The 23,995-nt window shown below is 39.3% G+C and overlaps 1 protein-coding gene and 1 long non-coding RNA gene across 2 annotated transcripts; one reads left to right on the forward strand and one right to left on the reverse strand.

Moving 5' to 3' along the window:
* Nucleotides 1-3,534: 3,534 nt before the first annotated feature.
* On the forward strand, nucleotides 3,535-22,422 carry PPDPFL (pancreatic progenitor cell differentiation and proliferation factor like). The gene is made up of 5 exons (XM_057397758.1): nucleotides 3,535-3,545; nucleotides 19,233-19,332; nucleotides 20,248-20,337; nucleotides 20,432-20,531; nucleotides 20,961-22,422. The coding sequence occupies exons 2-5, from the start codon at nucleotides 19,278-19,280 to the stop codon at nucleotides 20,971-20,973; spliced, it is 258 nt and encodes an 85-aa protein (XP_057253741.1). The 5' UTR covers nucleotides 3,535-3,545; nucleotides 19,233-19,277; the 3' UTR covers nucleotides 20,974-22,422.
* On the reverse strand, nucleotides 12,853-14,386 carry LOC130592971 (uncharacterized). The gene is made up of 2 exons (XR_008970725.1): nucleotides 13,808-14,386; nucleotides 12,853-13,213 (listed from the first exon to the last, which is right to left on the reverse strand). It is a non-coding gene; the product is annotated as an uncharacterized LOC130592971 (long non-coding RNA).
* Nucleotides 22,423-23,995: the final 1,573 nt, after the last annotated feature.

Consider the following 23,995-nt stretch of genomic DNA (forward strand, 5'->3'; position numbering starts at 1 on the left):
CTTTGTTTACCTCTGAAGCCCCAGAGACTTTTAGGGTAAAGTCAGTGTTGTTTGCTATTTCTCAGAATATCAGTGGACTTTTACCAGTGCAGTATGTAACTTGGCATGATGTGCTATCAGGTGCTCTAGTGCATGTTTGCTCTGGTTCTTCCAGCAATCCTCTGTATCTTGCTTACTTGATGCTGGGAAGAGAGGCAGGAGAGTTTACAGCTGAAAAGTACATAATGTTGTTTTGAACACATTTTTGGAAGTTGGAGTGATATTCTGGAACTTTCTCACTAGTTCAGTCTCTGACTGAATTAATTCCAGTGACTGACAGCAGCAGTCCTTGATACAACAGAAACAGTGTTTGAGGTTTTGCTCCAAATAAAGTAAAAGTATTTTCCACATGAAGCTATTTAAAACATATGATTTGGACTACCATATATGAGGCAGCTTTATATGAATGTGATATAATATGTTAGCAAAGGGACCTTTTAACATATCCAGTTAGATGGATAGTCAAGCTATCTTCCAAACAGATTTTCTCATAATTAAATAATATGCTTCTCAGCTACTCCATATAACATAAGGCAACTGCAGCAGGGATTACAGCGAGAATCTGAGTAAATATGAACTACAGGCCAAACTACACAAAAGATGTATGCTGTTACAAGACTTCCACAAAATACTTTAACTGGCTTTCAACAGGTATTTTTTTTCCACATACATCTTTGAAAATTGCTTCCCTAAAGAGGCTCATGATGGATACCGCACCTAGTTGTTATCATCATCATGCTTTTTACCTTGCTTTCCTGATCTGTAAGCATAACTAGTGAAAATTACTTCCCAGCAGCCCCCCATGAGAGCATGGCCACAAATGTTTCTTCTCTGAAGCTTTATCTGCTTGTGGCAGCAGGTCATACAACTGTTTTTTTTTCATTCTTTCTATAATTTTCAATGAATTTAGGGGATCCAGAAGGTAATGGATTTTGGCAGGTAACACTGTGTTCCAGGGCATTCTTCAGAATGAGGTGTACACAGACTAACTTAAAAAAAAAAAAAAGCTGTAAAAAAATATTTTGCCTTGAATTTGCTAGGAAATGATGATAGAATTTTCCCCTGCACCTGTAACAAAATAAATATCTATACCAGAAAAATGGGGGATAAGTAGTTGAACAGAATGCTATGTGATGCATCAGCTAATGTAAAGTGGACCTAGCAAGGGATTTTGACTTTTGAGGACTACTGAAAGTCCTGCTCTTTAACTGACAGTACTAGAAACTGTACCAGATAGGTACATGGGAACAAATTTCAAAGGATCTAGGATTTAGGGCTCAAAACCTGCCATACAGAGTCTAGCTTGGAGTTTCAGCAGTACAGAGTGATTGCCACATAGAAGCATCGTTCACACACATCCTTTTTGAGATGCATCAGATGGCACAAAAGATGCCTTGCTGTGCTGAACATTAGAGCTAGAGAAAAAATGTACAATCTGGGCTCCCTTCTGTTCCCTTGGAATCCTACAAGTCCCAGCAGCCTCACGGTCCCCAGAGTGTAAAGCCTGCAGTGCTACTGGGTTTACTTACAGTGGAGGGAAGAGTACTCTGATGGTGTTTCTTTGAAAACAGCAAAGAGATCCTGGCTCTTTGAAAGTTTTTCCTGAAAGCTGACCATGCTTATTCTGTTGTATCAGAAATCAGTCAGAAAACTTTGCTTTCTTCAAGTAAGTAAATTCCGTTAAAATTGGCTGCCGCTGTAGTTGATGTGATTGTTATGACAAGAAGGGTTTTTGAGATCCCAGCTCCTTTCCTGTATATCACTTTACTAGAACTCTACATGTGCTAAACAACTAACAGTAGCCAAAAGTAAGAAAAGATATCATTTTGGGTGACATTGTCTATAAGATGGAAAACTGAGAGTACAAGAAAATGCAGGTGGGGAAGTGGCAGAGTCTCCCTCTTTCACTGTCTTCAAAGCAAGACTAAGTGCTTCCTGAAAGATGTCTTTCAGCCACATGCAAGTTATTTGGCTCAGTGGAGGCCAATATCCTGTGGTCTTTGTCATGGAGGAGCTCAGATAAGTTTATTTCCTAGTCCTCAAACTCAGTGCAGCTATGAAACACAAAAGGAAACTCCAGCTCAATCAGTATGGGCTGTATTAGCTGAAAGAAAGAGAAAGGAAAGCGAAGACAGCAACATGGAGAGGAAGAGGTAGAACCTTTCCAGTCTTATAAATCAGAAGTGAATCTCTTGTCACCAATACACTTACATCAACATAACAGCAGAAAAAGACTTATATGCAGCTATATGTTTAAAAGCCTTGCAAGACAAACTATAAAACTTCTCAAATTTGAGACTCTCCAGACTTTTTAGTTTTAATAGTATGTAAAGCAAGTAAGCATACTGTTTGATGTGTACAGTTAATAGTGTTGTGTTTCTATGTTTTTCCCAATATCACATGCTCTGTGGGTAAACATATTTTGTTGCTGGTAATAGTAAAACATGTATGAGTAGTTCCATAAGTACTAGAAAAAGCATTGTAGTGCATATTGCAGAGAACCAATAAACAGCAAACAATGTAGGGCTAAATATAAAATTACTGGCTGTTCTTCAACAGCGCTCTAGGAAAATCATGATTTTTCAGTTATGATCTGTTCAACCAAATTAAAGTCTGATGACTGCCTCGAGATGTTCATTTATCACCCAAAATAAACCAGACTGAAAGAACAGGCAACAATACATGATTGTATTCAAAGGCAACTCATCAGCACCTATGAGTAAAATTTCCAGCAGCAGCCAGATAACAGGGGCAAGAAATAAGAGTACAACAATAGATCATGTCAGGACAGGATATTATAGAATCTCAGATTGTTTCATAAATACAAAAGAATGGACTACTGCTTTCCATAGTCTTACCTGTCAAACTATATTAAAAAACTTGCAAAAATGTTAGTGTTGCCCGTTACTGCTGAAGATTCATTAAGGATTTAGATTGTACTGAAACAAGTACACCTGCTTTTTTTTAAGTAGGCAGACCTGAAGGCAAATAAAAGAAAGATAATAGAGTATGTAATATTCATTTTTAAACTATGATTTCCTCTTTCATTTTTGTTTTTGGATTCAGATTAAAAACTTATGAAACCTTTTGGTGAGCTTTACTAGCAAATCTGAAAGATTCCCCAGAGCTATGGTTTAGTGCCTATGCAAAGAAACAGGAAAAAAAATAATTTGAAAACTCAAGTAAAAACTGTGTGGAATTACAGTTTCTCTCCAAGCATTGGGTGGAGAGTGTGAAGAATGTTTGAGCCAGAAATTCTGGCCACAGATGAATGATCAAGGTAATTGGAGGTAATGCAGATTGACAAATAGAAGCCTGAGAAATATCTGAAAACAAAACCTTAAGAAAGCAATCTGATGTACTGCACACTTTACATTTTTCTTTGTCTTCAAAATATGCAAGTTGCAAAGCAAATATGTGTCCAAAGTGGACATGTTAAGCACTGAGCTGAATATTAGAAATGAGAAAAAGACTCCTTCCCTACATGTCAGACAGTCTCTGGGTAAGTTGATACAGCCCTGTGGGCTGTGACCCAGCACTGTAAGGTAGGCACTTGAATAGGAACAGCTCCTCAACCACTGGTCTGAAGGACTTCCACCTCATTTTATTTGAATTACAGCATTATCAGCACTGAGCTTCACAACAGGAGGAAGTCTGCACCACTGGGCAGACATCTGCTTATATTTACACAACCCTATTTCTTGCAGTACTCTAGTACAGGGCCCGCTTTTCCATGTCACACAGTGTGTGCAATGCTCCTGAGAGTGGATTAAAAGCACCCATTGGAAGAGAAAACTCTGGAGGCATTCCCACACAAAAACTGAATAACTCACCAGCTGGACCTTCCCCCCCTTAAAGTGCCTAGGGCTCCTGAATTAGAAACGTTTTTGAAGACTGCCAGCTAGGAGGGCTAACACATAAACTAGAAATTGCTCCTGGATAAGGATGTACAATGAGGTAGGATAAAGCCATGTATGTGCTGAGGATTTGCAAAAGTCCTAGCTAAATATTCCTACTTCTGCAGCCACTTAGGCTTGAAAAGAGCTCCCTACTTAATTGCACAGACTCTGAAATACTTGTCAAATTGTAGTGAATGTGGCAGCATTTTCATTGAAAGGATGTTTCATAGAAATGGCATATCAGGCTCCCTAGCACCTAATCACCGTCCAGATTAAGTTATATAGCTCAAGTCCCCATGTACACTGGAGTCAGCTGGAAGAAGAGGGTATGACATAGTCAGAGGGTATGCCACCATGTGGGTGGGCACCTACACATGACAGATATCAGTTTCACTGGGATGAGTGTGGTTTTTCTTTTTGGGAAGTGCAAGCAATTCTGAAACCTGTAGTAAATGTGCACATGGCTCACACTTGTGTGCATGAATTGCCTGTGGGTACTCAGACTGTGTGATTGTATTAAGCACTGGCCTTGTCCAGGGAACACTGGCTAGCATTACCTAGCACAGCTGAGTGTGTTATTCCCCCTGACTACAGCAAAGATGTTCAGGGTGCTGTAGACTTTCACCAGACAGGAAAGGAACAGATGGTGGTGGCCTGCAGACTTCATTATATCCACAGCCACAACAGGTTCACTAATGCCAGATTGCTATTCCGTGGATCTGTTCAAGTCTTGCACAGTTTTCCTGGAGAAATACCTATACATTTCTAGACTGGAAGAAGCGAAACAGAAAGAGGTGTGATGCACCTCCAGCACTGAGCAGTTTCTGAGATAGTCCCATGACAGTAATCTTTTGTATCCAGAAATTAGCAAGAGATGAATGTGAATCACCAATGCTCATAATGCATATCCAGATTTGGCAAAACTGGATGAATTTGATGATGGCATCTGCCATGCTTTGAGTACATCAGAAAACAGCAGAGATTCAGCTGGTGCTGAAACAACTTCTTAAGAGGAGACCCAGTAGCCAAATGGCCTCCAGCAACCATGCAAGGTGATGGGTTGGTTTTTTTTTGCACTTTCCTTGAATCTGGAGATACCTGTATATTTTTGCTGCCTCTGTTATCCTTTCTCCTTTGTCAACCTCACAAGCTGTAGCTTTCTGTAATGCATTGAGAACAGTGCAGATGCTGTAGGATGGCAGCAGACAGTGGTTCTACAGGCCCCAGGGTCTATGCAGGAGTAAGAGGTGTTTTTCAAAGAAGATATAAGAGCTTGCATGATTGTAGTCAAGGCCTTGAGAACTACATCCTCGACAAAGCAGGAATATGCCTCCGGCAAACTAAGGAAAATGCAGATGCAGACAAGCCACTGCAGCCTGGGGCCTCTATGGTGGTAATGGGAATAGCGTAGACATGGCTTCAAAGCACTTGCAGTTCCATTGAGAAAACAGCTGAACAGGCAAATACCTACCTGTAAGATTTCCATGTAGCTCAAATATATGTATGTATAAAAGGCCAGTGCTAATGATGCATTTCTAAGCTTTCCTACAGATTTCTTAAGGTTTTCAGATCTCCACTTCTGCAAAAAAATGTTGAGAGTTTTTAGCTGGCTCTTAAGATAGTGTCTTTTACCTCCTACAAAGCCAAAATGACAAAAATGACTCTAATGATCCTTTGGCAGGATGCTGCAAATTTGGAGAAGGTGGAATCTGAAGCCATAAAGCAGACTTTCCAAGCTGAGCCTGCTGCCAATGCAGAGAACAGAGTGAGCCAGATTTCATTTAGTACCTGGAAGAGTACAGCAGGGAAACCACAGGGAGAAGAGTTCACTCAGTGGGAACACAACTGCTTCACAGACCCTCTTGTGCTTCTGAGGTCCTGCCAGGGCCACCCTGGTTATCCTTGTGAGCCTGCTCTTCAGGGAGACAACTGCAATAGTTCAGTCTCCTGGTTTTGAGCTCCAGTGCTTGTGGGCATCCTTCAGCTTCCAGTGGGGAGTGGCAGGACTGAATTACACCATTAGCTCGTAATTTCTAAAGTTCCTAAACTATAACACAAATGAAATATTTGACTCAGACTAAGTGCTTAAGTTTAAAAAGCTCAATAGAGAAACCCTAAATAAATGAACCAGGAGAAAGGAAATGCTTAGTGCTTTAAAAATTACCAAGGACTATCCATATCAGAACTATCAAAGTTCCTATCAATGTCAAACCCGTAAAATAACACACACTTTGACACAAATTACTATTAGAGCAATATTTTGCAGCCAAATTTTGTAGAAAAACTATGAAGTTCTGCAGTAAGATTTTCTGATCTTACTTTTTCTTTTTTCTTTTTTTTTATACTTCCGGTAAATTAAAGAAGTCATTGTGGTGTAATATAAAAAATATAATTTTGGACTGGATTGTAATTAAAATGAAAAAGGTTAATGAACTGTATCTGAATCACTGCTTTCATACTCAGAATGGCTCTTTGGTTCAGATGGTGGTTTTGTCTCTATTATAAGTACTACACTTTCAGAAAAATAAAAAATATAATCCTATATCTGTGATAAAGATAAAATCACAGTAATTACGTGCATAAAATTGAGTGCCTGAGCATAGGGTTTGTTCTTACTTGTTGGCATTTAGTTTGACTAGTTAACCTTGCTGTACATGCTGTTGTGACTGGGCACAACCATCTTGTCTACATTTGCCTGAAACTCTGCATATTGCAAATTGTGCATAAAAGAATGTGCCTAAAGATTTAAACAACTGAATTTGGACTGCACTTAATTTGTGAATATTTTCTTTAATAAGCTAATTAGAAAACTGCACTTTATAATAAAGGTACAGGTTTTAAGAGTTAAAATAAAAATAGATGGGGTTTTGAGAATTAATCCAACAATATTCATTAAACATGCTTTAACATCAGTTGTTTGGTGTCCTTGGATCTCCCAGATGAAAATACAGAAATAGAACTCTGTTGATAAAACAAAAAGTACCTGTACTCAGATCCTCAGAGGTATTTAGAAATACTTCTGTTGATTTCTGTCCAGGCATTGGTCCTTCTGAAGACCAAAGTACCAAGTTGGTGAATTACAGAGCAGGTGTGTGAAAGCTGAAGCCAGTGCTGAGCAAAACTACTTTGTTTTGGCAGCTTGCCTAACTTTAACCTCTATGTGCATGTTCTGTGTACATGTTCCTCCAATATTAAAGCTTTTTCAGATATGCAGAGCTGTCTTTACCCAAAGGTGGCTTACAAGAAAACTGTAGGTATAATGACAAGCTGGGGATTTTTTACAATTACTTCTCAAACTGCAGGGCAGTAACTTTCTGGCAGTCCTGAAAGGGCTTAAAGCATGCTGGTCAAATACCATGTGGCAGCAGTTCTCTCTCCCAGGTTGGCAGCAGCCTTTGCATTAACAAGTGAGGACAGCCTATGATTAGCGGCTGCAGGACTTTACCCAGGGAACTGATAACTACCTAAACTTGCTGACAACATTTCATTTTCTCCAAGGTGAAGGAGTGAATATGAACACTTGTTTCCAATTATAAGCTCTTCTCTCTTGGCTGATAAGGAGGAGCTAAGATGCTGCAAAGTCTAACTGAAGGGAAGTGAGATGAACCAAGTGGGGGTGACATTTCCAGGATTGCATAACCCAGTTCTAACTATTTCTAGAGTCTCTTGCTGAGTTTAAATACTCCAATCTCTGCATTTTTTTTTCTGAGAAAGACATATGAAATTAATCCAGCACTTCTCCCACTTTTCTTTGGCAATTAGAGAATTACAGGAACAGAAGCAAAGTAGGTTACAAAAACAGAAGCAAAACAAAACCAGTAATGATGCAGAAATGAAGCCTCAACCATTTGTTACGGCTTGACACTTCTTATTTACTGAGGATTTACAGCATTTGTCAGAGATAGAAATAGATAATACAGGATTTGATCGTATGTTTCTTCTGCCCTGAATAAAGCTTCACTTCCGCAAGCACAGGGTACATCAACACTCTGTATGGCTCATTTGTGTATGATAATAAGATTTGTAAGCATTTAATGGGACTTGTAGGTAATTGCAGGTAGCAAAGGAAGGCAAGTGTTTGAAAAGTGTATTTCTATTTCCTCATAAAAGTGTCAGATGGCCTTGTCATAGTCAGAGTAAGTGTAACATGGACTCTAGCAGTGCAAATTTCCTGTTTTATATCATGTTTATTGGGGAGGGGTTTTTTTTTTTGTTTTTTTGTTTTTTTTTTTTCTTTTCTAGAAGGATTAGGACTAGGTGTGAAACAATAGCACCTTCTTATTTCTTTAGTCTTTAGACATTTGCTCAGGCTGTTAAAACATCCAGTTAATATCAGTTGCACAGGTGAATTTTATCTGTAGTACCACATAAACATCTATTTCACACGGAAAAAACTGGTAACATGGACTTATTTTATATGTCAACAAGTAATCATTCAATCTTAACCATTATCAACATTGTAAATGGTAACTTTTAATCAACAGCAACAAATCTATTCCTCTTGAGTTGACAATCTGCAAATAACAATTCTCACTCCATTATCAACCATGGCAGTGGTACTGTGTTATTAAATAGATAGTATTTTGGTTTCACTGACTAACAGAATGAAATGTATGTGTAAAAAATCAGAGCCAAGCCCCCCTCCCCATTATCACTTATGTCATTGTGCCTGGTGCCTGTGTTGCAGAGGGTGCACTTCTAAAGCAAATCCTCTGAGAAGTCTGGATCACAAGATTTGTAAATTGTTAGTGCTGAGCATTGCACAGTATTATGAAAGACCACAGTTTCAATTTCATACATATACTCTGTATCATATCCTCTAGGACATTTTCAAGTGTTTAACAATCAGGTAATCATTTCTGGTTTTACTGGAGCAACTGTTTCACCTTGCCTCTCTATTGCATTGTGTGTCCTACAACACTTTGTTTGGCTTCTGTATATAAGTGTTTGGTGGTCTTCTATAATTTGGTGGTCTTCTATAACTCATGTTTTTCTCAACAGAATTCTTCAAAGGGAATAGATTAGATTGCCGCAGATATGAGAGGACAGGAAAGAGAAGGAAGGATGGAGGGAACAAATTAGTTGTAATCCTAATATGTGATCTCATACATAACAATTCAGTGTACCTTTTAAACTGGTACCAATTGCAGGATTCCTCCAAAAGTCAGCTTTCACATAGACAATGAAATGCTTTCCATTTCCAAATTTATAAAGGATCTATTGGACTTGAATTCACTCCAGAAACTTGCAGTTAACTTAGCTGCATTCCAAGCAAAATGGAGGAAAAACTTGCACTTAAGGAGGGTGAGGGCAATGGGCTGCACATTTTCTGCCTGATTAGACTCCTCATTGCTGAGACTGACCCTAGTAAGACCATTTTACAACTGTTGTACTTCAGTGGTGTGAAGATATATGAAAAAATGCCTAACATTCTTCCCACTGGTAAATCAGAATGTGGCTAAACTCACCTCTTCATACCAGATTTAGATTAGAATAAGAAGGAGGTAAAACACTGATCAAATGAAAATAAATAGAAAATCTTCATTTAGCTATATAAAACTGACTGCACTATTGACTCTGTTCTTTAGACCCCTGGTTTGTTTTTTTTTCCCATACTGGCATTTGGTAAGAAAACCTACTATGAACCTGGTAAATAAGACTATACTACAAGTATACTTGTGTTCCTGAAATCACAAGGCTGAGTGTAGACACCAGTTATCATTTTTCAGAGAGAAATGGATTAAAAATCTACAAGGCTGAAACTATTTTAAACTATAAGAATAAAGTGAAGGTCAAGGAGCCAGGTTTTTTATGTCAAGCAGCTGTATGCTGTGTTGAGTCTTCTGGAATCACAGTCTAGTCACTCTGAGGAGAGTGACTGTAGCACCAGCAGTGTGGTCAGGCTCCTGGTTACCTGAAAGAGATCCCTGAAAGAGATCACCTCTCTCAGCAGCACATCAGTCTAAACACCCATTTCTATAATTTTACATCAAATTTTATATGATTTAATGTCACAGTAAGTAGACAAACACCTGTCAGTGTTGATCCTGCCATAAATGCAGAGGGCTGAAGCAACACATGTCAACTGAATTAGTTTTATTTAATCAGTGTCTCTTTAAGGCTTGTTACAGAACATACCTCTAGGGTGAGAAGAGGTCATGTGATTTTGTTGGTGCTTTGATAAAAAGCATATCCTACAGCTTACAATATGGATTAAAAGAACGTTTGCCATTCTTTCATTTTCTCTTCTGTATTTCTAGGCTTGTAAATCTGTACTTATACTGTTTTATAATTGTATCTATACCGCTATACTTTAGTAGCAGTGAATACGACCTCATATTCCCAAGGCTTGTGGCATGCAAAGAGTGAATGCTGACACAAATCAATCAGCTGCATCCACACTGTACTTTGGTGGGGTGTTTGTGAGTTTTGATTGCAGAATTTGGTAATGTGCTTACTAATCCCAGCCTCTCTGCTTTATGCACACCCTGGGACCATGAAGCATATTAGAAAGAAGAGGACCTGTCCTCCATGGTTACTCTGGATTTGCCAGCAAGAAAGCTAAGTCCTACAATTAGGAATCTTCCATCACAGCTATCTATGCCCCCATGAAGTAGGCAAACCAAGACTGGTGGATAAATTTCTTCTCACACTAATACATTTCACCATGGAGGATTTTCCAGATGACACCAAGCTGAGTGACATGCCTGAGGGAAGGGATGCCAGCCAGAGGGTCCTGGACAAGGTCAAGAAGTGGGCCCATGTGAACCTCATGAAGTTTAACAAAGGCAAGTGCAAGGTCCTGTATGTGGGTCAGGGCAAGCCTTGGTATCAATACAGGCTGGGGGGTGAAGGTATTGACAGCAGCCCTGAGGAGAAAGACCTGAGGGTACTAGTAGATAAAAAAACTGGGCATGACCTAGCAGTGTGCACTTGCAGCCCAGGAAGCCAATTGTATCCTGATTTGCATCAGAAAGGATGACCAGCAGGTCAAGAATGGTGATTCTACCCCTCTACTCTGCTCTGATGAGACCCCACCTGCAGTTCTGTGTCCAGATTTGGAGTCCTTAGCAGAAGTAAAACATGGACCTTTTAGAGCAGGTCCAGAGGAGTGCTACAGAAATGATCAGGGGGCTGGAGCACCTCTCCTATCAAGACAGGCTGAGAGATCTGAGGCTGCTCAGCCTCAAGAAGGCTCTGGGAAGACTGTATTGTGGCATTTCAATACCTGAAGGGGACTTAAAAGAAAGATGGGGCCAAACTTTTTAGTAGGGCCTGTTACGATAGGACAAGGGGTAATGGTTTCAAACTAAAAGAGGGTGGATCCAGGCTAGATATAATGAAGAAAATTTTTACAGTGAGGGTGGTGAAACACTGGCACAGATTGCCCAGAGAGGTGGTGTATACCCTATCCCTAACAGTCAAGGCCAGGCTGGATGTGGATCTGGGCAACCTGATGTAGTTGAAGATGTCCCTGCTCATTCCAAGAGGGTTGGACTAGATAACCTTTGAAGGTCCCTTCCAACCCAAGCTATTCTATGATTCTATGAATAATAACTTTTCCTTGCTTTGAACAGGAAGATGGTCATTCTCTTTCTAGTCTGACCAAAGGCTGTGACCTTCAGGTCTTGGCATCTGGCACATCTGAACAAGATACCTCTATCTGTTGAAGCAAAGTTTCCTAGATTGTTTTTCCTTTTCTGAAAGTCTTATCCTTTTGGGGTTCCTCTCTCTGCTCTTTATGCTATCTTCTAGTTTTGGACTCTGAACTCTGCAGAAACTGGCTGTGCAGCCTTACAGGCTATGAAGCCTTAGGAGCCCTGGAATCTGAAAAACAAGAGAGATCAACATACCTTTAACAGCTCAAACATGTTTATTTAAAAAGGAAAAGGGAAACCTAGGTCAGAGACCAAAAATAAACTTAGAAATGCAAAACAAGAGAGGAAAACAAGAGCATGCTGATGCACAGTAAGTCACATAACACACAAATCACGTCAAAAGGAGTTTGCAGACATAAACATGAGGTTGCACAGACATGGGGTCCTGAAGAAACCTCTCATCTTCTGTCCTCAGCTCCAGTAAATGCTGCCAAATATGCCTTCATTGCCTCCAGATGAGTTTATTATTGGAGTGAATTCTGCTGGGATGCTGAACATTTTTACCTTGAGAGGAATCCAGTTTGGCTACCTCTGCTTTCTCATGGAGGCAACTTGAAATGCAGTGTCTGTATGTCATGCCTAGAGGTTCAGCAATGGTGTTGAATAGGACTGAGGCTGGGACTAATGGTATACCAGAGATGTTGCTTGTCTGGCTCTTTTATGTCCTTTTGGTACTAAGCTATCACAGAAGCAGGGATTGACAGTTCCTATTCTCTACTTTTTCATTGTTGACATGTTGCATATTTCAGGCAGAAAGCCCTTCAGAAGACTTGGCACTGTGTGTGTAGAGGCAGCTTTGCAGCAGCCTGAGCAAAAGACTTTCCACCAGAAGCACTGGTGGAGATGAAAACAGTAACAAATCTAAAAAAATGCAATAACTGAACCTTAAGTAGCTGCCAAGACTCTAATGTTAAACATGGTAAGTTTACAAATGGACATCTAGGAGAGACTCACTTGTTTGCAAGCTTATTGAGCTCTGGATCTCTTACACTAGGCACCAGTGACATCATATTAAATTAGCTAACCCTTAAATTAATGTCAGGGAACCTTGTCAGGGAATAGAACATGATTAACAATTGGACTTGATCTTAAAGGTCTTTTCTAACTTAGTTGATTCTATGATTCCATGGTTCTCCATACTAGAAAAGTATTAGAAAAGTCCTGGATTGGCTTAGCGTTTTCCCTTGCTCCATCCCAAAAAAATCCCAGGCAGCTTGGCATTTAACAGAAGCAAGAGACAATACTTCACAGACCACTTTGGGTGTAACCATATTATTTTGCCATATAAACCAGTGTAGATATAGGCCATTCCACACCAGTTTTCTTCAGGACCAAGGAATGGTTCCAAGCATATTTAAACTACTAGTACAGACAAACTCTTAAGTCTGAGGGAGTCTAGAAAAAATGTCAGAGTCCCTGGTCAGTCCTTATGATGTTTGCATTTCTGAGGCCAGCTGGTTAAAGTGTGAGAGAAGGAAATAACAAGCATAATGAACTGAGTATCTGGCCTGACATCACTGCAGGATAAGTCCTGCACTGTCAGTGTTCCACTGTGCCTTTCCCCAGGCTGGACTGATTTGTGGGTGGATTAAGGCTTTCATGTTGCTTCAGGTGTTCCTGTAGAAAACAGAGCAGGTATCTGAGACATATAATGACATGGTGGATGAATTTATTGCAGTGGAGCAGATTGAGACATACAAGAACATGCTGTGTCTTTACTATATAGTGGCTTTGGAGGAAACAAAAAGTGCTACAAAGTAGAATAAGATGACATAAGAATGAGCTGTCTAAGTGGGGCTACTTAGTCCTCCTGATAACACGGCTTTCACTGAATCAGTGGACATTTGTGATTTACATAGAACTAAAGCAGCTGTCATTTTTCTTGTTCATGGATGTGATCTTGCACTCACTGCAGCAGAGTAAGCTCCTGCAGCCCTGAACATTTTAAAGTTTGGTTCCTTCTCAGAAGCTTGTGTACAGCTAATTTTGGACAGGTCCTTTGACACTTGCAGAACAGTTGTACGGGCTTGGCTGCAGGTCCTGATGTGACCTGGCAGGCAGACACTTCTGTAACATCCTAGCCATCCTTTCTGTACTCAGTATGACATTAGCACTGGGGTTCAGGAGATGAGACAGGGAAAAATTACATCAGAGTGCCACCTCCATCAAGGACAACACAAATCACCTCACTACAGGGCATAGCCACCTCACCGTGTAGGGCTCCAACACATCTTCCTGTCTTGACAGTTGATTCTAAACTAGCTGTGCAAGTATGCTGTCCTTGACTGCTTAAACTTGAAACAGTTCTCTGTGATGTGGTGGATTTTGTCCCAGGGCAGTTATGTTGCTAGGTTAATAGGAAATATTCCAGCTGCAAAATTATGAATATGTGCATCTTCTTCACATACTTCTTGATTCCTTTTGCACCTCATGCTGCTCCATTGTGAGCATCTGGCCTGGAGACAGAACAACCAGCCAAGAAATGAGGATGCCAAGGGTGTGGTATTTCAGTGCTGAGGTATGGTCTCTACACACTGTGGGGCACGCTAGGCTTTAAACACTTTCTAAGCTACCTCTGCAGAGCTGCAGAGGTGTCAGGTTGTGTTCAATCTGGTGAGGCTAAGTCAATGCTACTTGCAAGAACAGAGAGAGAGTAGGTACAGAACTGAATCAGAGCAGTCTGTGTGTACATCAAAATGCAAAGTACTGTTTGCAGCAATTGGAAAAAGTGGATGCTACACAATAAAATGCTTATTTGAATCAAAATAGACAAGGATACTAAAATATGCATAGTTTGGGCTGTGCATCTCTGTACTGGATATGAAATTGAATAACAAGCCAACTCATCTCTATAGAAAAGTCAATCTCCATGGATATATTAAAGGGGTATATAAACTTGCCTATGTTTCAATTTTGATTTGTTCAATTATATTCCATTCAATTATATATTCTGTTTTGTAGGAGTACAATTTATTACCTCTATATTTCATCATGCTGGACCCTTAAGCCTTCTTCTTTGGCATAATTAAGTGACGAAAGTAACAAAAAGGCCAAGTGTTCATATGCCTCCTTAGAAAGATGTAAAAGATGTAGCTTGCTGAAGGAAATTTATTAGACTTGGCCAGCTGCTTGTATCTGGATCCAAAGAAAAATGTGTTTTAATTAAATTTTAAAATACAGCTAAAATGACACACATTAAAATGTCTTTGTTTCCTTATGAGTGTTGTACTAGACAGGACATGGAACTAAATGACGAGAAACTTGTAACTGTTGGTTTTGAAAACTGTAAGTTCATAAAGTTATACCAACAGTCTAGCAATGTGTATAGTCTTTTCCAGTACTTTGGCGGTGTGGCTTATAGGTCAAAATATGTGTTTTTCCTATTTCTGGTGACATTTCAGGCAATATGCTTCATTCAAAGGTGTGCTGCATGGAGTCTAGAGTTCAGTAGTTACTCTTTGCTTTCAGTGTCATCTGATATCTTAAATGGTCAGGAATAAAAAGAAAATATATCTTTTTTCTATTTTTTTTTCACATTTGTAGTAAGGATTAAAAATAATAATAATATTAAAAGTGCCAGAACTGCCAGTAAGCAATCACTTCACTGCTGGGAGTGGTCATTACTACAAAGCTGATGGTTTCCAGTGGTGCCACACACTACAGCAGTGAAGAGAAACACTTTTTCTGTTCCTTTTGTGCTCAGGCCCTCCCCAGCGTCTTTATGGCCCTATGCTTCTTCACAGGTTACATACAATACAAATTTCCAATTCCCCTGACACCTCACACACTGCCATTTAATTCTTCATCGGTTCCTCAAATCTTGGTTTTGATAGATGAGCCTGTACACTTGCTGAGCTGTCTGTCTTGAGGGAATATTTGAAGAGTAAAAAAAATTAATGTAAAAGTAAGAGATGACACTGGTCCTTGGAGGTAGCTAATAAACCAAACAGGTTTTGATAGCTGACTTTTGCACAGCAAAAGTCTGTTACTTGACATAGTGGAGCTGCATAATTTCTTTCATGCAAGCCTACTTACAGACTCCTTTCAAAATCTGACATGACAAGTATGCAAAACAATTTGTTGAGATAGCAAATAATTAGAGTTACTGAAAGATTCATGAAGGAAATGTTTATGACAGTTCTCTGAAAATGTTAATACACCCATTACAAAACATTACCCAGGAAGTTAAGTCTTCTCATGGAGAGTCATCCTGTCAAATTAAGACACAATTGCCTTCAAATAAGAGTTATTTATACTTGTTGTACAAAAGTTTGATTGAAATATTAATTATGGATGGGCAATAAGACTGGGCAGTGAAAAACTGCAAAATCTGCTCTTCCAGAAGTTTGGTAAGAGGGAATATTCTACCTTTACATGCCATAAATGCACCATTCTGTAGATGCATATGGAAAGATGCTTTCACTGAAATTGTTCACATCTCTCTAAACCTTAATGTTAGAGCACCCATACAATCATTCAAAGGACACAGCCATGAAGCAACACTACGCTTTCTAACACCACACTTACTCTTAGGTTAAGTAACAAGGGAAAGTAAAAAATTGTTGCAAAAGTGCAGGGAAGAAAACAACCAAAACAAGTCCACAAAAAGACTGGCATCATGCTCACAGATATTCCAAGAACTGAAAAAGTAGCTAAGTTTACAAGATAAACCTTGTCTAGTGAATAATTAACTGGTAAGCTTCAAGATTAAGCTCAATATAGACTTATTTCATTTTTATTGTTTTGACTGGAATGTTTTACTTTTAATGTCTAAAGAAGGGTTATGCCAGGTAATCCTGACACAATTAGGTGGGAGATTTACTCATATAATGGGTGATACCTATTTAATTTTAAAATTTAAATTATACTTTTGATGAGTGTCCATGGCTCATGGGATAACATAATTCAGTGTTTTGTCTATTTAACATAACAATTAACATAAGTTAATTTAACACTGTTGCTAAGGTCAAGTTGAAAGGCTGAAAATGTGCCTTCTGTAAATGCATTCTTATAAAATCGACAATTACGCACTATTTATTTCATAGGGTTCCTGTCTTTTTGGCACAAAGCATGGATATAAACCGAACTTGTGATGTTAAAGAGATTACAGAGTGCATTTAGTAGGACTTCTGTGGTTGGGACATGTTGAGTGGTGAATGCAGCAAAGGCTTTCATGGAAAAAAGAACAGGTCAGTGGTTACGGCAATTGAGTTCTGTCTTGAAAGCTAAATTATAACCTTGCCCCTGAGCTTGTAACTGAAGTTATGAGAGTTCCTTACATTTATCATAGGTGCCTACTAACCAATTTTTAAAATGTATGACGAGAATCTGATTTATTAATGTGCTGAGAAGTGAATGAGAGCAGTAAGTGGGTAAATGAAGTGTGGCATAGTGCTAAATAGATATAAAAAAGGCCTAGACTGCTTTCATATCAGAAACCTAATATATGTGGATTCTTGTATCTGAGCTCCTTCAGATTTCAGAATTCCCACTTGTTAACTGAAGATCATAGCACGCCTTGGTTTTGTTGCAATGCCTGAAAATAAATGTGCTAGTATTTTAGAAGCACGCTGTAAAAATAAGCACACTGTAAAAATAACCATGGAAGAAAATTACTGTCAAAATCTAGTTCTGTATTCAGAGCATTACTTGAAGAAAATACAATAGGTAGGACATAATGCCAGATTGAGTGGGAGAAATGGGGGGAAACTTCTCATTAAATAAGTACTTTCTATTCCAGTGCAATGCATGAAACAGGGCTCCCGAACAAAACTGTTATATGACCATGTATGCTATGTGATATAGCAAAATAATACGAATGCAGCAGCGAAGCAATTTAAAGTTTCACATACCTGGTGTTCCACAGCTCCTGAGTGTTTTGGCATGGCTTCAATGTGGATGCACATTTGTTTGGATCACAAGAGAACCACTTATGTCTGCTTTCTTGCTGCATACAATGCCTAGACCTGGGGCATGTTAGAGTCAGAATAGTTTTTCTGACAAAGTAACAACCTTGACAAAGTTATGAGTAGATTAAAACAGGATCTTAAAGCTGAAAGAGAATAGCAGATATAATAAATTATGATGTTGCCAGCTCTTGTCTAGGACAAAGTCCTATCACTACAAATGCCCACCCTCATGGCTCAAGGGTGCACCTCCTATGGCTCTCTGGGGAGGTTTCCCTTCTTTCAGGAATGGATCTGACAACTCAACAGTGCCTACTGTGAGGGCATTTGTGGTGACAAAAACAAATGGGGTGGTGCAGAAATATATTGCCCACAAATAGAATGAGCCTCAAAATGAAAATTTAGTATTAAGACAGGAAAAGAGGTCACCGATACAATAAGCTGATGGTTCAGTTACATTTAAGCATCCATAAACAAGGAACTGCAACAGTGGGTAGAGAGGTACATTGTGAATGGGGTATCAAAAAATCTGTAAACTTTCCTACTCCTGCAGTGCTTCTTTACATAATGAGATAAACATATGGGGTAGCTGGTGCTAGTGCATGGCACCAGCTCAGCTGTATTTTCTTTGTCAATCTTGCAGATTTCATGAAGGTGAGCCTCCAATTTTTGCCCAGGAAAGACCACCATGTTGTCAAGACTAAGCAGATGAATAAAAAGGCCCAGGAAAATAAACTGTGCTTACATGTTATATTCCTGTATGAGTATTATTTTATAGGCAGTTTTCCTGCAGTGTGCTTTACATCCTTGCAAACATACTAGCAACAATTCTGAACTATGTCCTTATCATTTCATGTAGGATGCACTATTCAAGCAGTCAGATACATCAGTGTAACATGGTGTCGCACACCACACATGGCAGTGTTCTTACCCACAACTCCTGCTGTGAAAAAATAACAAATAAATAAAACATTTCCTTGCGGAGCAGGAGCAACTCAAATAGTAAAAACTTTGTTTTACTTTTTCTGTTGACAATTCCGAATGCTGAGGAAACACACTGTAGGACAAGGGATAGGATTACAACAGTTTAGAGAGAGTTGTGCATTTATCCATGGGAAGAGAAAAACCTCCTTTGGTGATTTATGTGGGACTTCACTCTAACTTTACAAAGCCGTTCACTTAGGTTTCACTTATTTTACTGTGAGAGTGAAGAACATTCCTTTAACTTCACTTTCTCTAGCATATGTGCGTTGTGATGTCCATATTTATAGACGACATAAAAGTCTCGACTGAAAGAGGTACCTGTCTGCTTCATCCCTTCCTTCCCCACAGGGCAGAGGATAGCTAACACCGCCGGTTTTAGTTCCCGCTTAATGCACTCCAGAGCTGATAATGGGTCAAAAGGATGAGGAACAGACCAGAGACCTTGGCGGTCGCCGCGGGTTATCTCGGGCCGGGTGGGGGCCGGGCGGGGGCTGGGCTGGCTCCGTCCTGTCCCGCCCCACTGCCCCACCGCCCCCGGGGCGGGCCGCCCGCCGCCGCCAATATAGGCGCAGTCCGGGCGCCCAGTGACACTCGTTGCGGTCCTGCTCTCATCGGGACGGGTGGTTTCCGTGGGTAACGCAGGTGAACCGCTGGGGCGGGCACGGACGGGGGTGCCGCCGCAGCCGCCGCGGCTACTCTCGGTCTGCGTCGGTCGCGGCTTCCCCGGTAAAGCGCCTCGTTCCTCCCGCAGGCTCGTCCCGGAGAGGCAGTTTCCCAGTCTCGCTGCTGCCATGGCCTCGGTTCCTTCAGCCGGCTGCCTCTTGGCCAAGAACCAGTACTACAGAAGTAAGTGCAAGGGGAGGGGAGAGAGGAGTCGTCACCCTGTGTTCATCCTCCCCCTCTTGCCTGCCGGGGAGGGTCCTCTGGAGGATAGAGGCTGAGCGCCCCAGAGGCTCTCCCGAGGAGATTCCCGGGTTGTTGCCCCTCATGAAAAGTCAGAGTCAGAGTGGTTCAGGTGATACCTGGATGAGCCGAAGGCAAAAGGGTGGCTTTGCGTGGTAGTTTTTAATGGCTTGGGGAGTTTTTCATTGTATCAAGGAACTTCAGTTTTAATGAGCATCTGCTTCTGGTTATTATTTTTCCCCATTTATTTTCCCTATTAATTTTTTTTTTACCTACTTAGAAATGTAATGTGGGTGTAATGGCATATGTAATATCTTTTATTTTTAAAACATAACATAGAAAAAGTGTTACCCTGGATAGTCTAGGCTTCTAGTTAAACTTCATATTTACTTTGCAAGCTTGGAGCACAGAATCAACTCACATTTTTGTTTCTAAGCATGTGAAACAATCAGTAGCTTGAGAATACATATGGTGAATTAGGATCCCTCTGGACTGCGTGGATGCTACAGTGCAAGTGTAGGAATTAGTTGTGTCACAGTGAAAAGTACAACAATTAGGTTGGTTTGGACTTGAATATTCAATAATAAAATCATTTGTTCTGATAGCAACATGCACATGATCTTAAGATTTGTCACTGATTTAAGTGAAAGTTATGCAAATAGATCTCTCTATAATTTTAAGTAGACTGAGATCAACTTATAAGAAAAAATTATGTTCCTTAAAATGGCATTATGTAATACAGAAGTTGTACTTTGCACTTAATAAACTTATATTTTGAAATGTCTGAGAAATTCTTGGTGTAGAAATAGTGTACTCTCTCAAAGCATTTTTTTATGTGTGTCGATTTTCTGTAACCAGCCAGGCAGAACTCGGAGTCCAGTGTTTCTTCCAGCTCCTCCTGGTGTTCAGATGCTGTGAATGTTGCTGACCAGGACAAAGCATTTCATGGTATTGTTCCTTTCTTTCAAGCAATCTTGTAGTTTGCCTATTTGTTATTTAGCTAGTGTCTAATGGTGTTGGTTGGCTTTGTCTCCTTTGGCAGGGTTACCTGAGTTAATTGATAGAAGTTGGTGGATAAAAAGCTTTTTCCAGAATGAAACATCTCCACCAACTGTTGGCAGAAAAACACTGTCAGCAGGCAGGTGAGTCCTGTTTTTACAAAGATGGGGGTAACTTACTCATTCCATTTTCCTTGTGGTAAAAGTTCTGATAAACAAGTTGTAATAGGCTAAAACAAACTGGGGAGTGCAATGCTATTTTGAGGGCTTAAAAGACTCTTAAAAGCATACAGCTATTGAAGCTTCCCATGTTTTCATTTTAACAAATGCACTCATGCTACTTTACACTAAGTGTGTGCTAGTGATTGTTACTGTTCTGCATTGTACTTATCCTTTATCTACTGTTCTTCATGGGGTATTTATCCTTTACCTATAGCACTTGCACACCCATTTATGCAGTTTACCCTTTTTATGTTAAAAAGCTGATATGAATGCATTCAAAAATACTCAGATAATCATTTTGGTTTCCTCAAATATACTTACTTAAACCTTTATATATATATATTTCTGTAGTACCAACAGCTGAATAGGACAGCATGTTGGCTTCACTGACTGAGATACTACATACAGACTTGTTTTTCCAAGAGGCCTGGGATCTTCCTAATGTCTGTGTTCAGCTGCAAGAAGAAAACAAAACCTTTGGGAGAGTGGAGAAGTGTATCTTCAAAAGATTTGTCATTGCTTAAATGTCATTGCTTAATGGACATGTCCATGGCTTACATTGTTCATTACAGAGTTCCTATAATTTGAGATGTCTCTCTAATGGAAGTTACCGGTATTAAATATCCTGATGAATTGGAGTTAGAGCAAAATGGCAGGAAGATGTTCTAAGTTTAGGAGAAGCATGTATATTGAATGACTTTACAATAGGTGATACCCGTCAGTTTTACCTTTAAGATATCAGGCTTATAGGCTGATAGTGACACGGATGTAAACAAAATTCAGGTATGTAGTCCAGAGTAGGAGACTGCTATATGGTACATGTTTTCTATCAAGTATTTGCATACCAGGTACAGGGAGTAAGTGTACAAGTATGTTTGTTAATAGCTTTGCTTTTTAGAAAGCCCAGTTACATGAAGAAATGGTTATTAGTTTCATCTCTTTCTTTGAGCAGGGTGCATAGATCCCAAACTCAAATACCCAGGTACAACTTTCATTCGTACCTGTGCATGTTGGTATTTGAGGACAGAATAGGAGAGGGAGAGAGAGAAGAAACCAGTAATCCTAATGGACACTGACATCTTCCAAGCAGAAGAGCAACCTTAATCAGAGCTGATACTTCTAATGTTTTAGATTATCCTTACCAGCTCTGCTGTAGCTTTAAAGTGCTACTTGTTCTCCAGTGACTGTTAATATTCACTGCTGCCTGTCAGCTTTCTGTGCTAGATCTGGCAAAGTATTCAACTCAAAGTAATAACATTAGTGTTATTAACCAAGTCTACCTTTGTCATGATTCATGCTCTTGAAAGATACAGTAACATAGTTTCATTTACTCTTCAGTATTGCAAAGCAGTACATCAGATTGTTTATTCTACCAGGAAAGATTGAAGTACATGAGAGGTCATAGAAAATAACAGGCTTTTGGCTGGATGATATTATTTCTGTAAATAATCTATGCAACTTTTTGACGTACTATCCCTAAACCTGCCTGACTTTTGTCCATCACTGGATGAATTAACAATAGCAAACATTAATGTAGCCAACCTGTTTCTTTGTAGGTTAATGATTGTCATGGTTATGCATAACTTAAGTGTCTCAAGTGACTGCTTTGGGGAGCTTACAGTTTTGATGGAGACAATAAATGTATGACACATGACAACAGAAAACAGCATGATTCTGAAAAACAGCTTCAGGAATCTTTAAATTGACTTGTTATGTATCTTTGTGACTGTTGTGTAGTTTCATCTTTAAGTGTACAGAAGGAGCTATTTTTTTTATACTGAGATTTTTTTTTATTAATAAAGATTTAATCAATGTTTGCTCTCACTTATTTTTGGTCTCTAACAAACTGGTGTTCAGTGTTGCTTGTGGTGTTGGGAACATGTGGGTATTTTGTGAGGTACTATAAAATTTAAAGTTCTCACACAAGTCTTTGTGGTCTGTTTGGCACATTCTTTGGTTAGTCACTCTAAAGCCTGATGGAAGATGAAAAAGGAATGGTGGAATGTAAGCTAAGAAAAAGACCCTAACACACTTTTCAATAATAACATGTTATGAAGGAAAAGACATACTTGGTACTTGGAAGAAGGTGATTGTGTCTCTCTTTGAAGATGCTTGAAGTCACAGAAGAAAGAAATGCTATAGCCTTTATTGTACATGAGGAAAAACAGGATTTGGAATTGCTGTGGGGGAAACTACAGTGGCAATCTTCCATATTGCTTGCTGAGCTTAAGCTGCTTTTGTCCTTATTATAAAGTTGTATGTGGAGCATGCTGAAATAGCCAATAAGCTGTTAATACCCACAAAAATGCATAGTGTCTGCATTCATCTGCTTAGGCGTTATGAACCACTTGTTTTTATAATGTCATCGTGGTGACAGAAAGCTCTGTCCTACAGAGGACCTGTTACACCATCCTCTTTATTGTTTCCTGTGATCAGCTCAGCACTGGTGCAGCACCACCCCCAATTAATTGTTATTTGTGCCAGTTCTTCAAAGTACAGTTACCCTCCAATGCATCAACTCTTAAATAACTCTAAATATTGCTATGACAGAGTTCTGATGGGGTATGGGTAAATGAGATGTTAAAGTGCTTGCTTTATGCAATTTTTTTTTACATTGTGGTAATAGAAAACATCAATTTTCTTGAATTAAATGTCATTATAATGTAATTTTGTAGGGGGAAAAAGCCAAAACTGAAATGATTTAAAGAGAAACAGAGAAATATGAAGAGAAAGCTTTGAACTTTAGCTCAAATACAGCTTAAAATACGAAAACTAGGAAATTAATATTTTAATACTTATCTGGGTAAAACCAGTGCAATTGTATTGATCAAAGATTAAATGTTCTAGAAAAAAATGATCTTTTCCTGTTAGAAGGACTGCAGGTAGATATTTATTTTGATGAAGTTAATGTGCATGTTGTTATCCATCTAGAAAAAGGAAATATCAGAAGCAGGACTTGTGCCAGCATGTGAGTACTAAGTTATAACCAGCTGTCATCACCAAGTTAGGAACAGAAAAATGGGCTTGAAAAAGACTTTTTTTTTTTTTTTCCCAAATGCACATATAGCAGTGATATTCGATATAGGGTTTCCATTTCTTTCCTAAAAGGAAAACCCGTCATAGTCTACTGGTCCTATTAATATCCCATTTTAGGAGTCAGAAACCTCGTGTTGTTTGTTTTAGTTCAAGAAGGATGAAATCTTCCTGTTGAGCATATTTAGAGACAGAAACTCATTACTATGAAGTGATTTTTTCCATTTATTGTGGTTTGAAAGAAATACCATAAATTTCCATTTGTTTCCAAGGATTTTCTTGCCTGTGTGTAAGCTAAGCGATACTACATATTATGGATGGACAATAGTAAGGATTAACTGTAAGGGCTCCAA

This window comes from Pezoporus wallicus, unplaced genomic scaffold, assembly GCF_028554395.1.
Source record: "Pezoporus wallicus isolate ANWC-B61680 ecotype Strahan unplaced genomic scaffold, APGP_CSIRO_Pwel_v1 contig_227, whole genome shotgun sequence".
Classification (NCBI taxonomy): domain Eukaryota; kingdom Metazoa; phylum Chordata; class Aves; order Psittaciformes; family Psittacidae; genus Pezoporus; species Pezoporus wallicus.

What these genes read in the sequence shown, in the direction of transcription:
- PPDPFL (XM_057397758.1), top strand. Translation starts at nt 19,278, where the DNA reads ATGGCCTCGGTTCCTTCAGCCGGCTGCCTCTTGGCCAAGAACCAGTAC. An exon ending in CAAGAACCAGTACTACAGAA is followed by an intron (nt 19,333 to 20,247) that starts GTAAGTGCAAGG and finishes TTCTGTAACCAG; the next exon opens with CCAGGCAGAACTCGGAGTCC. An exon ending in CCAGGACAAAGCATTTCATG is followed by an intron (nt 20,338 to 20,431) that starts GTATTGTTCCTT and finishes CTCCTTTGGCAG; the next exon opens with GGTTACCTGAGTTAATTGAT.